The 13,317-nt window shown below is 36.9% G+C and overlaps 1 protein-coding gene across 1 annotated transcript in view; it reads right to left on the bottom strand.

Annotated features, from left to right (window-relative positions):
• The window catches only part of LOC123680421, a 28,699-nt gene that overhangs the window by 2,249 nt on the left and 13,133 nt on the right, over positions 1–13,317 (bottom strand). The window contains exons 12-26 of the mRNA XM_045618316.1: positions 12,847–13,083; positions 11,861–12,178; positions 11,155–11,307; positions 10,450–10,548; positions 10,177–10,392; positions 7,511–7,660; positions 7,308–7,453; positions 6,820–7,032; positions 6,500–6,727; positions 6,361–6,438; positions 5,895–6,075; positions 4,254–4,400; positions 3,991–4,199; positions 1,684–2,024; positions 241–467 (exon numbers count right to left, since the gene is read on the bottom strand). Of these exons, the coding sequence (XP_045474272.1) occupies positions 241–467; positions 1,684–2,024; positions 3,991–4,199; positions 4,254–4,400; positions 5,895–6,075; positions 6,361–6,438; positions 6,500–6,727; positions 6,820–7,032; positions 7,308–7,453; positions 7,511–7,660; positions 10,177–10,392; positions 10,450–10,548; positions 11,155–11,307; positions 11,861–12,178; positions 12,847–13,083 (2,943 nt within the window). The remainder of the gene's footprint in view (positions 1–240; positions 468–1,683; positions 2,025–3,990; positions 4,200–4,253; positions 4,401–5,894; positions 6,076–6,360; positions 6,439–6,499; positions 6,728–6,819; positions 7,033–7,307; positions 7,454–7,510; positions 7,661–10,176; positions 10,393–10,449; positions 10,549–11,154; positions 11,308–11,860; positions 12,179–12,846; positions 13,084–13,317) is intronic.

Here is a 13,317-nt window from a genome sequence, read left to right as displayed (position 1 = left end):
GAAAAAGTCATCGAAAACTGGACGTCCAGAGTGGACTACATCCGAGCCAGCCGTGACGGTCATATGCCAGAAATCATATTTAAAATGTAATGCCACAAGATTCTCTTGCGGATAAATAAAATTCATGTCAATCGAATAATCCATCGATGTTTTATTGCAATTTAAAGTTCTATAGCTCTAAAAAAAACACCCTTTTCAGAAAGTTATTGAAAACCCGACATGAATCGATAGATACTGTACCTTAACTTCTTTTTTCAAGTATCCCAAAGCACTTTTTTCAATTGTATATTGTACTGCGTTGAAGATATTGAAATTTGCATTGTATAAAAAAAATTCTATGAATATACTTCTTGTTCTACTATCCAACCATCCAGTATCTTTCAAATATTCTAGGTTGATGAGTGAGTTCTTCATACCTCTCCCCAAAAATGCGACATATCCCCCACCAGGATATATTCCTAGTTTTCCTGGAAAATATTTTCCAAATTTATCTTCCTACTACTGAAATGTATTATTAAATAGTACGTCACTTAAGTAAGTGTTTTAACGGGGTTCGGTAAAGTGTTACTTTGAGGCATTAATGTACTTTGGTAGAAAACTATGTATTATCATTCCATCAAAATGACTGTAACGATCGAGTTTTGAGCCAAGAATGCTCTTAGATGATGAGGTTCGACTCACTGCTAACAATAAAAATCTCCTGCGGCTCGCTGAGTTTCATGCCCTTAGAGTTTATTTGATCTAGAATCCTAGAAACTCGTGCCTAAGAGTGAACAAAAGACCAAAATATTTTATCATCAGTATAAATCATCGATTGAACATTCTGCAAGTCATTGTCATACGAGGTTCTTATCTGTTGCTTCATTAATCTTCCCAACCTACGTGCATATTGCCACGGAAATATTATTTCAGCCTTTTGCAAAATTTCGTCCAGATAGCGTCATCAGAATCATACAAAATTTAAGGAGATCGGTGTAACCACAACAAATTTTTTGCCTGAGCAAGACCAAGAGTGTTAAACCAGAGGTTTATTTTATTCTGCAACTCCTATCGTTGAACCGCCACCTTATATTGGACTTTTCTAAGACCAAAGAAAAGCTTTGAGCTAACAGATGATCTTTTCCCAAGTTCATTGGCTCTTTTTTTTTTTTCGATACCACAATGCCCAAGTACCCATAGTCAATTCACTTTATTGCTTATGGCCACTTGCTTTTTGGTATTATGACAATTCCATGTCAGCAGAGACCCCTAGATATGGGATTCTAGGAACCTCATCGTGGTCTGACTCTAGTGATATAAATGAAAATAATAAATTATCTATTTCTAGTATGCACTAAATGGTGGGACTGCTGAGGGGCACTGTCGGCACAAACATCATTTTTACCATAAGGGAAAGTCAGATGAGATTTGCAGGCTCTGTGGATCAGGAGCAGAAACAGCTGAACACATGGTATGCAAATGTCCAGAGCTGGCTGGCCTAAGAATCATTCATATGGGGAAGCCGGTCCTGAATACCCGAGAGGTAAGGTCCAAGGCCCCTTAGGACCTCCTTGGCTTTCCATGAATGAGTAGGGTAAAGAACAAATAAAGATCTACATGATCGCAGTTCCTGGAAGGCTTACGACTACCCCAGTTCAAATAATAATAATAATAAAACGCACTAAAACATTAGCAGACGCTCACCAATGTATGTGGACGAACCAGTATCGTTACTTGTAGAGAACCGCCATACATTCTTCATTCTTCCTTCCTTTGGTGGAGGTTTTTTCTCACTCCACATCTCGCCGAAACTCTTCAAAGATTGACTTGTGAAGTAGTCAGCTATGCAGGATAATTTTAGGAATTGCATTTCTTCTGGTATTTCACAGCTGTCGTCCTTTGATCTGTGCTGCCTCAAGCGAACTACGCCCAACACTTTATTTGTGTAATCCACTGTCATTCCTGGATCTTTTACTGCGTAAGTACCATACCATACTTTCGATTGTGTTGCTTCTATCAGGGTTGCTTCCACATATTCATCAAAGCTAATAGTTTCACAGGAAATATTAAACAGAAATGTCAAAATTGGTAAAAACTGATTGACTGATAGGTATGTAAAGAGTGTTTTTCAGGAAGAGAAAGGATTGTACTAAAAAAACAAGTATAGTTTCTGGTATTGATCCACTTTACATGAATTACTACTATAATCGTTATTCATCAGTCACAAAACCAGTGAAAAAGTACAAACAAAAATGAACTCAGAATAGTACTATTATGTTATGACCCCCGTTGATATTCAAACGAAAAATTGTAGAGTACCCAGCGAACCAGATCATTAACCATTTTGCATATTTCACTTTTTATACTGACGAAGATAATGCAACACCCAGAAGGAGCAGTTCAAGTTTTAATTATTTTTTTGTAAATGATTGAATTTGGAGAAAAAAATCGTGAAAGTTTTTTCATGTAAACAATTTTTCTCACTTAAATATTGTAGTAGTTTTTTTAAAGTATTTTAAATTTTACAACAAACCAGCTGTTCGAGGAACGTGTACGTGGAATTTATCGCCAGCTAAGTGGAAATGAAAGAGGTCGAATTATTGGTCTACGAGAGGCGGAATTGTCATTTCGAGAAATCGCTAACCGTACGAACTATCGACGACTAACACTTATGGCTTTTAGAGACCAATTTGCGATAACTCGATCTTTGGCTGATGAGTGGTTAGGAGAACAAGGCCATCCTGTAACTAAGCTCAGCAGTGCAAAAGTAGTACATGAGCAGTGCTCGTCACTACGCTTAAGCACATTCACATCATTGCTGTCCGGGAAGAATATCAGATTAGGCCGAATGCCAGGAGTTGAGGCGACATATAGCGTCAGCCGCGAATGCAGATAAAGGGCCAAAATGATTTCGAGATGAACAATTTGAGATCCGGAGTCTCCATAATAGATAGACCGTAAATGACCCTAAGGTCACTGAACAAGGGACAGTTTCTAAGGATGTGGTCGCTGAACTGTGAGCGACCACATGGACAATGTTGCTCCTCGATTAGACCCAGCCAGAACAGATTACCTTTGAAAGGACCATGGCCTGAAATAAAACAGGCCAGAGGGAAACTTGGGCGAAACCAAGGGTTGTTGGAAATAAAATTACCAGAGGGGATCTAGTCGAAGGCACAACGACCCGAGTCAGACGTCTCCCAGTCCGACTGCCAACAAGAAGAGAAATGGCGCAGTGAAACATCCATGGACCGACGGATCGCAGAGGCCCTACCAGGGTCGTCCAAGGACGCGGATGGAATATGGAGCTCTCCGAAACGAAATTCAAATCCTCTCCTCAGAAAATAAGCTGTAGCCCGATGAACGACGTAATATTGTGCGTCATAACTTGAAGAGAAGATAAGGCTGCAGTTCGATTAGAAGGAGAAATAAGGAGGAGGAAATGCCGCTGAGCCGACAGAATGACCCGTCGGACATGGGAATGACCCAGGCGATGATACCATGTGGAGGCGCAATAAGGAATTATTGGCAGAAAAATACCTTTATAGAAGATGATCAGAGACCGAACCTGATCACCTCCTAGTGCTCGTCGAAGACGAAACAGCCCGGAAGACACCACCTTGGCCTTCTGATGCAAGGCCGTAGTGTGAGGAATAAAAGTCAGGCCAGAGTCAACCACCACGCCAAGGTATTTGTAGCTGTCCGAATGGTTTACCGCCGGATAAGGTCTTTTGGACTGCAGCATTATCGACCCCATATTGTGTTACCTCTGACGGTTGAGCACCGCCGGCAACGATTACAATGGTGCAGAGAACGTCAACATTGGAATGTGGAATGAAATCATGTTGACAGAGTTAGTGTAAGCTTTTTCGAAGCGAACCATGTAAATCTTTTGCCATGGCTGCCCACATCTTTGTTTCTGTTGTCAGTTTGAAAATAATTATCCCTTATGAAGTTGTAAGGGATGAAACTTATATGAATTAGATCAATTTGTAGAGATGAAGAACTCACGTTTTGATAGAGACCACATCAGTGAATGGAAATGATTTGGAAGCGGAACCATCAACAAGTTTTTTAACATGTTTGTTACTATATACACTTCGGTAGTCCCTATTGGCCATGAGGACCATGTACATCAGGCTCGTATACATAACAAACATAATCAAATGTTCGATCAACTCTTTTATCTCATATTTCAACTTCTCAGTGTGCCATAAAATCTGAAACATGATTTGGAATTGAGCTTACCTATTTCAACCAAATATTTATTTTACCCTCAGTGCCATTCCATGTACTGGGGTGTACAAATGACGCAGGTAAGGTCTAAGAAGGTATTTTCCGTACACTTCATACAATAATGTCCGTTGGTTCTCTATATCATCAAGCATCAATCTGAATGCTCTTTTGAGGTATTTATTGATCTGCAAAATAAGTCTAGTGAATTATTTGGAAATTTTTCATTTGATTGCTCGTTCTATGAACACCTTTACAATGTCTTTATTATTTTGGATTTTGAGCCGAGAAATGATTTCAAACGATATGGTTTGATTCGCTGATGACAAATACTGGGTGTTCATCATAAACTGGACAAGCATATATGTAGGATCCAGTTATTGTACCCTGTAAATAATTGAGTTGATCAACCGGATGCTTGGAGACCTATTACTTTCTTCAAGTGTCGAGGGCATGACAGTTTCAATAAATTTACAGGGAACGAATTGTTATTGTACATATAATGTGAAAAGGATGTGTTATTCTTCGAGGTGTCGAAGATATGTCATGGAGTTGTTAATCTTGAAGAGATTTACTGGGGGGTCAGGATAGTTCGAAGACAACACGGTCCTACCAGATGTGTCACATCTGTGTATCAGGTTCTAATCCTTCGAGAATATTCGATTTCTAGGAATCCGCGAAGATCTTTGTGGGCGGTACGGCAAAATTCTTATTGGACTAGGGGATAGTACTTTCCCTGAGGGTGTGGTCAAGCCGGAAGGAGGGAAGGATTTTCAGAGTGGACGGGGTAAGTTTTGAAACTTTCCTTCCTCAGCTTGAAAGCGTGACCTCGCAGACGGTCGTCCAGGTTCAACTTGAAGAGACCACTGAGGTCAACTCCAAAAAAGTTGTGGAGAGCACGAAAAGTTATGATGAGATCACCACGCAGCCTCCTGTCATCAAACGTGGACAGATTCATGATGGACAGTCTTTCACCATAACTGGGACGTAAGATGCCGTAGGGCAAACGAGTTGCCCGTCGCTGGACGCTCTCCAACAATGCCGAGGCTCTACTCAATGATGGACTCCACACAGGGCCAGCAAACTCCAGTATGGGTCTCACGTAAAGTTTGTAGAGGAAAGCACAGGTCGAGGGATCACATCTACCAAAAGCTTTCTGAACCATAAATAAAGTTCTTTTGGCCTTGTTTACCGCCTGAAGAATGTGGTCGGACCAGCTTAGATTCTCTGACACAATTACACCAAGGTCAGCATGACTACTACAAGTAGCGATGGGGTTGTTGTTTATATAGTACTGACGATGGGGGTTTCGAGCACCCAAGTGTAGAACAACACACTTCTCGTAGTTCAGAGGCAACCTCCAATCCTGGCACCAATGGTTCAATTTCTCCATGTCTTCCTGAATCAGATGAGCTGCCACGTTGGGGTTACCGAATAATTTGGTATCGTCGGCAAATTGGGAGCACTGAGAGTTGAAGATCTTGGGTAAATCAGAGATGTAGAGGAGAAAAAGTAGTGGACCCAAAACAGAACCCTGTGGAACTCCACTTCCAACAGGTCTCGCCGAAGAGAGAGATTTATCGACTCGAACCTGGAAGGTTCGATCGGTAAGAAATGCTTCAATCCAAGAAAGCAGGCGGCCGCGGACTTTCTTAATAATAGAATTATTTCTCAAAACTCACTCGATTACCACCATATAGTATCTTCTCAACGCAGCTATAGATCATGTCAATTACAAAAATGAAAAAAAACATCCCGATGGCAATTTCAGTAATCCATAACATTGCTCTAATATCTGGAATCCAGACTGAGTAGATCGTTATATAAGTTAAGTTGAAAGTAATCACTAGTATTGTTACCAACCTGAAAATGAAAGACTATTATATTTATTATCATATGAAAATCTGAAAGAAACATCATTATTGCAAACAAACTATAAAAAAAGCTCTGCATGTTTTGGATATGGATATTCTAGGAAAAATTTTCTTGGTTTGTGGAGTAGATATTGTTGAAGAATTCATTTGGTAATAGTTCTTAGATAACTAACTATTAAAAAATATCGGTATCAACCTGAAAAGTTTCATATTTCAATTAACATAAGGATTGTATTAAAAAGGATGACCCAATTTTCATTTTCTTGATACTTACCAACAGACTATAGTGAATATTAAAGATTTTTTAGATCTCTGTGAAGTATAATGGAAGGGAATTTGCACTCGAGACGACCTGGAAAAAACATGAATATCAGACTTACATAAAATATTAACCCTTGAGTTAAGAGACTCACATAAAGAGATATTTGATTGGAATAAAATAAAAAGCAGTTGTAATACTTGCACTAATCCCATTTATTAGTACAGAAATGCTGATTGTATAAGTACAAGTTTTCATAATTGTGTCAGTTGCATTTCTTTCTGGAACACCTTCAATGACTATGCACCATAAAGCTATAGAAGTTAAAATAGATAACATCAAAGTTAGTCTCTTAATATATGACAATGTTTCATCTGTTTGTCTGCAAAAAAAGATATTGGTAAGTTAGGCGTGACTTCAATCTTTCTAAAAACGATGTTCATTGGACATAAAAACAGAGCAAATTTTACATACCTTAAGCTGAAATTGAATAATTTGAAACTAGGCAGGCATTTCTTGAGTAGATCTATTATAACTTTTATAGATGAACTGTGGTCCATTGTTTCATCGTTGGATTGTGATTTCAAGTAAATTTTCGGCTTAGGGTATATATTGAATGTTTGTGAAATCCTGAAGTGGTACCATATCTTATGTTGAAGATCTAGAATCGCTACGGTGCTGCAGGTCCTGATAATAATAATGGAATTAAGCCTTATAATACGGCTTAATTCCAGAAAATTTTGGAAGAATAGGTTTTCACAACGAAATGCAGAATGCGTCAGAAAAGTTAAGCCGTAATACAAAAGCTAGTATTCCTTTTTATAGGCACAGCAGTTTTTTTTTAAATGATCAGGATTACAAAATTTCGAATAGCGGTTTTCTCGGAATCCTTAGTCAAATTTTACTTATTAAATTCTAGGTCCTTCCCATTCGAAACTGACAAAATCGGATTGCATACGAACCAAGATGGCGATGATCCAACTCCATCAATCCAGAGTTCAATTTCTGTTATTTTACCTAGATTATCTCTAGTGGCTAGGAGGAACCAGTCTTCTCCATGCCTTTGTAAGATATACATGAGTGGATCGGGATAGTTGAGCACATGAGGCTAAAATAATGCAACTTTATTATTTTTTAAATTAGGTTCTTTCAAAGTGTTTTTTACTTCGCTGTCACCTCTAACTCCTTTCAGTCTTATCATCACATTAGAAGTGGTTCCTGCACCAAGTCGAAATGAAGTGTTTATTATGATTAGATATCCATATCTGTCATCACGTACCACATCACTGAGGAGATATATGGCTTGCTGTGTGTACTACAAAAGTTTGGAAAAATGAATATTTTTGGTGGAAAAATTCAAGATAGGGTTCACCAATCAACTTTCATTTATTATAAATATCTCTAAATAATATGAATTTAATCCAACAGGTGCTAGTTAAACACTCAGTCAAAATTTTTTTGGTACTTGTTCGGTTGGTATTCTGTCTTTTGGTCACTACTCGTAGCTTAGGAAAACGGTAGGTGAGAATTTTAAATTTTGGGATTAACTCACACATACCACTTCCCAACCATGATCAATAACAAAATCAAAGAAAGCTGTAGTAGATGGTCAATCAGGAGGAAAACTACTTACCACTCAATTAATTGAGGGGCAATAGTCTAGACAAAGCCAGTCAGAACAGTACGAGAAGACCCCTAGATACAAATACAAAGTTGAGTCTGTTCTCATGACTGGAGCTATGAGAACGTGCCCAATTAGGGCATTGGAGAGCAAATCTCTCACCTCTTCTCCTTGTGATGGATAGATTAGCCCATGAGGCCACTCTAAGACTATCTAGGGAAGGTACCGCCAATGAGGGAATTAGGAATTAGACAGACTGGTCCTCCCTGACCAATTACATGCAACAAGCTTTCACAGAGACGAGTTGATGGAGAAAACCATCCTCGAGAAAACTTTCACCACAATGCTATGTAGAAAATGAGATTGGAAAAGGCAGTCTACAATCCTAGTTCTCAAAAAAAAAACTATCATCGAGGAAACCTTCACAACAATGCTATGTAGAAAATGAGATTGGAAAAGGCAGTCTACAATCCTAGTTCTCAAAAAAAAAAACTATCATCGAGAAAACCTTCACTACAATGTTATGTAGAAAATGAGATTGGAAAAGGCAGTCTACAATCCTAGTTCTCAAAAACAAAAAACTATCATCGAAAAAACCTTCACTACAATGCTATGTAGAAAATGAGATTGGAAAAGGCAGTCTACAATACCAGTTCTAAAAAAAAATACAATCTAATGATGGTTCTTAAACTACGACGGTGACAGTAGCTGGAGTATTTGGGACTGGCACCAAATACTCACTATCTTTAGGCCGCTGTCTGAGTATTTTTCAGTCAGAGATACTTGCAATCGAAAGAGGTGTGGAAATTAATCTGTTGAGAAACTATCAGAAATGTGATATAGTGGTACATTCTGGCGATCATCAAAGCATTGAGCTCATATATCATTTCTAAGATGATTTGGAGGAAACTCGATGAAAAAGGCAAGAATAACAAGGTCTGGCCTTTCATTGGCCCACAACATTTCTGTGGTATATTTGAATGTGTCTTAAAGTTTCAGGAGAAGAAAAATCAGAAAGAGCGAAATCTTCCTGGGTTGGATTATTTCAAAAGATCTGATCGAAAGTTTGATACTGTGAGATCTAAGATGTATCTATATCTTAGCAAGAATATACAAAACCTCCTATAAGAAAGAACCAGTCTTTCTTACAGAGCATTGCCACCACAGAAAGCAACTCATGAAAATGTGATTAACAGAAAACGCCCTTGGAGACTATAATATTATATGCTCCCCAAGGAAGTATTTGGCACATGAAAGAATGAGCAGCGAAAGCTCCTGACTTCACTTCAGTTCTTTTCTAATTTTTGGTTTTCATCGTGAAAATAGGTTAATTCTTCCTGTAAAAATTTTCATTTGAAAGTACTCTTCTCAGAAATGATTTTTAAGTTTATAAATAAATGAAGAACTCAGAAATTTGAGTTTCAAAATTCACTTGTAGGGCGTAAATGATGATGGAATGTATTCTCTATATATTACTGATTTCAATGATACTATACAGGTTATCTTATTTAAAAGTGTCCACCCCCAATTACTCAACAACGAATCAGAATTTGTGAAGACACTCAGACAGATTTTTGATTACAGGGTCACATGATCTGGGATACCCTGGAGAGGGTTGCAACCCCTTCAGGAATTTGAACAGGGAATGTGGGTAGTTTTGTAGCACAAATATAAGCATGGATTCAAATTTGTATGAACCTGCAGTTTGTGTTCTATAAAGTGAATATTCACAAAGTTACAGGGTGTTTTATGGAGTTATGGTACGATAAAACTAAATGAACCAGAGATGTTCTAATTGATCGTATGATTTCTAATTGAAAGCAACATATTTTAAACAGTAACAGTATTGGTAAAAATTTACTATAAATTCACTTCATAGAACGAAAAATGCAGATCCATATAAATTTGAATCCATGCTTACAAAACTATTCACTTTCCCTATTCAAATTCCTGAAGGGGTTGCAACCTCTTTCCAGGAGGTTACTAGTAGAAACAAGCTTTGTATCCAAGATCATGTCCTCCTGTTATAAAAAGTCGACCTGTCTGAGTGTTTTCACGAATTCTGATTCGTTGTTGAGTTATTGTGGGTGGACTCTTTTAAATATGACACCCTGTATATAAAACGATTTTCTCCATAACTTTTTAGGTATATATTTTCCAGGATATAGGTTTGAAATTTTTTTAGTTACAACTTAGTCTTCAATACTCACATCTTCTTCTTTAATTGCGAAACATATTGATATGCAATACACCAAGAATATCAATCCAATAATAATACAAGTTCCGTAAAAAAGCTTTTCTTCCAATACTACAGGTAATGGAATATATTCTCCAAATTGCTTTGTAGGAATATTTTTGACACTTGAAGTTATTGTTGATAAACTTTTGCATTTGCAAGTAATTGATTCAATATCAACAAATTCAGGCTGAGGACAACAAGATAAGTAAGCGAATATATAACATTGTGATATCAATTATTTTACCTTGCATTTAGGAAGCCACTTATCTTGCTCTTCTGCCCATTTTACACATGTTCCTGCGTATGCATTTATTTTAAATTCGAAAGTTTCGTTTCTTCGATCCTAAATCAAATACAAGATTATTATGGCATAGTGTATTACTATATCACATGCAGTATAAACCTCTAACAAATAAAAAAAGAAAAAGAAAAATGCAGAAAAACATCCTAATAGATTCAAGCGAATCTTTGGAAATTGATACGAAATTTCAAGGAGAAGAAAACAAATGTAACATTTGTTTTTCCCTCATAATATTGAAATGGTTTATGTTGTCTATCGAGACTCTTCTAGATTTGGCATAACCTGGTGTGTTCTGTGTAGGCTCTGTTATTGTGTCGCATCTAATAATAACAAATGTAGCATCACTCAACTCGCGAAATAATTGATGATATGTTCTATGTACAAAGCACTGATATATTTATGAAATATTCTTAAAAAAAAACTGCAAAAAAATCATTACTGCTGTATTCTACTCATATGCTCCGTACAGAGAAAGAAGATAAAGTCAATGTACAACTTCTCACACCGTACAGAGTTTGGTCATCGCAAGAGCGCCAGAGGAGATATAAATGAGTAGGTACCAAATGTCTGACTTATTTGCGGAAAGCCACGAGGTGGTAATCTCTCTTAAGTGTAACTTAACTTTAAAGGTCGGGTTTTTATACAAACCTCATTTGGAGGTGTTGGTATAACTGCGAGTAAACGAAAAGTATCATAATTGTAAACTTCCTTGTTCACGTAGTAACTCCTCTCTTCAGTAATTATCTGCATGTGGTCTTTGAAATCAGACAGAAAGGGCCTTCTGAATGTCGTCGATACAACCTAGAATTGAATGTTTTGGTTTAGGAAATGTTATTGTTTCTCATCGGTTATAATTATGGAAATTTTATTCATACGTTATCTAGGGAAAATTTCTTCTTGAAAATCTGCAGTTTTAGAATCGGCATATTGAAGGCGATGATCTTTGTAAGAACCGTTGTGGTAGAAAAAACTGTTAGAGAGTCTTTAGATAGTCGCGATGAACGAGCACATTAATAACAATTTTGTTATAAAAAATTGTAAACCCTTCGTTTTTTTTTTCAAATTTCAATCATTTACTTCTTGCTATAATATCTATGTTTTACCAAAACAAAATTGGAAAATTGAACAGCTCCTTCTGGGTGTTGCAGTTTCTTTTTCAGTTAGTATAAGTTCCTGTTAACACTTGAAGTGCCTCTTACCTCTAACAGCGTAATCACACCACAGATTTCCACAGAAAATTCCGATACTTTCAGTCTTTTCAACCAGGGACTTCTTTAAATACTGATAGACCCATTATTCTACCCCGTATATATTTGTTTCTTTCAGAAATTGAGGAATAAAAGAAAATACTTACATTCAGCATGAGTTCGCTATCAAAATCTATGAAATTAACAAAAAAAGAATATCCAGCCTCTAATGCTATCATGTAAATGGACAATTGTTCCTCACTAGCATCTGTAGCTGCTCTCCAGAGATTTTTCACTTGTACAGATGTTTCTAAGGGGGAATGTACCATTGTGGGTAATTTAGTCAGCTCAAATGTAAGTTCAAATGGTTTATGGAATTTGTTGAAAGTTTTCGTTGTTTCCGTTCTGATGGAAAAAATTAAGATGTCACTCAAAATTTCTACTTCATTTTGCCACCAGAAAACATTCTCATTGGTTGCACATAGCTGAAATAAGTTGTGCTTAGCGAAACTAAATAATTGCTTTGGCAACGGTCTGAAAATGTTAGAAATACATATATCAATGATGCCTACAAATTCAAAATTTCCTTTGGTCTAGACGCTATTTCCCCAGATATTACGATATCTGTTCTTTCTAATTTGAGCCAAGAATATTTTCAAATAATAAGGTTCAATTCAAAGAAGTAAATAATAAACACATAACTATCAATACAATTTTTTTTTGTTGGTTTGTTTATCAATATTTTTCTTACTATCGTTCCATATTTTTCGCAAAATATAAGACATGAATGCATGCATACCAACACACAAAGTCTCACGAAAAATATCATACGCCAACAATTATCATCGGCACGTTAAACCTCACCCAAGAAAGATACCGTTTTCAATCTGCCCAGAAGGCAGCCCTGAGGAAGTTAAAATATGTCCACGAAACGTTGGCTAAGTTAGAAAAGTGTTTCTGTCACCGAAAGTCCCATTAACCCTGTTAACCTATATACATATTTTACAAGGAGGACGTGAAATGTCTAATTCATAAAATACTTGAAAGAAGAAATATTTCTTCCTTATAGTGTACCGTTACAGTTACCTGAAAATTGCATAAATAATAAAATAGGTAAGTTTGTCTGATGAAAATAAATGCAACTTGTACTCACGATCATCGCATGAATATCATCGCTATCAACCAGGTCCTGTGACATTCTTATTTTCACCCTTTGTACTTGCACGAGTGCCTCTTCCAATTCATAACCTGTGTTCAACCCTGCCAAGATGGTATAATTCTCATTTCTCACCATATCTACGGCTTTTTTATCAGTACCTTTCATTCTTCTTATGAGAATTCTTCCATTGTAGTTGCATACATCCACAAAATTTTTGGATACGGTTTTATACTATATAAAGAAATTATAGTGAATATCAACCCTTCGAGCATTAAGAATATGTGTATTATACTCCATTCATTTTAGCAACGGTATTACGTCAGGGATCAAAGTAAAATGTCGTTGCCGGACTGTCAAAAACAATCATTTTATTGCTTACAAAGCAAATATGGCAGACATGGGTATTAGTCCGGGAGCCAGGTGCAAATTTGGTTGATTATTTCCTCTCGAGAGATACTTGGTGAG

This window comes from Harmonia axyridis, chromosome 5 (assembly GCF_914767665.1).
Source record: "Harmonia axyridis chromosome 5, icHarAxyr1.1, whole genome shotgun sequence".
In the NCBI taxonomy this organism is placed as follows: domain Eukaryota; kingdom Metazoa; phylum Arthropoda; class Insecta; order Coleoptera; family Coccinellidae; genus Harmonia; species Harmonia axyridis.
The sequence above is the reverse complement of the archived record's forward strand: the minus strand, read 5'-3'. Positions and strand labels throughout refer to the sequence as shown.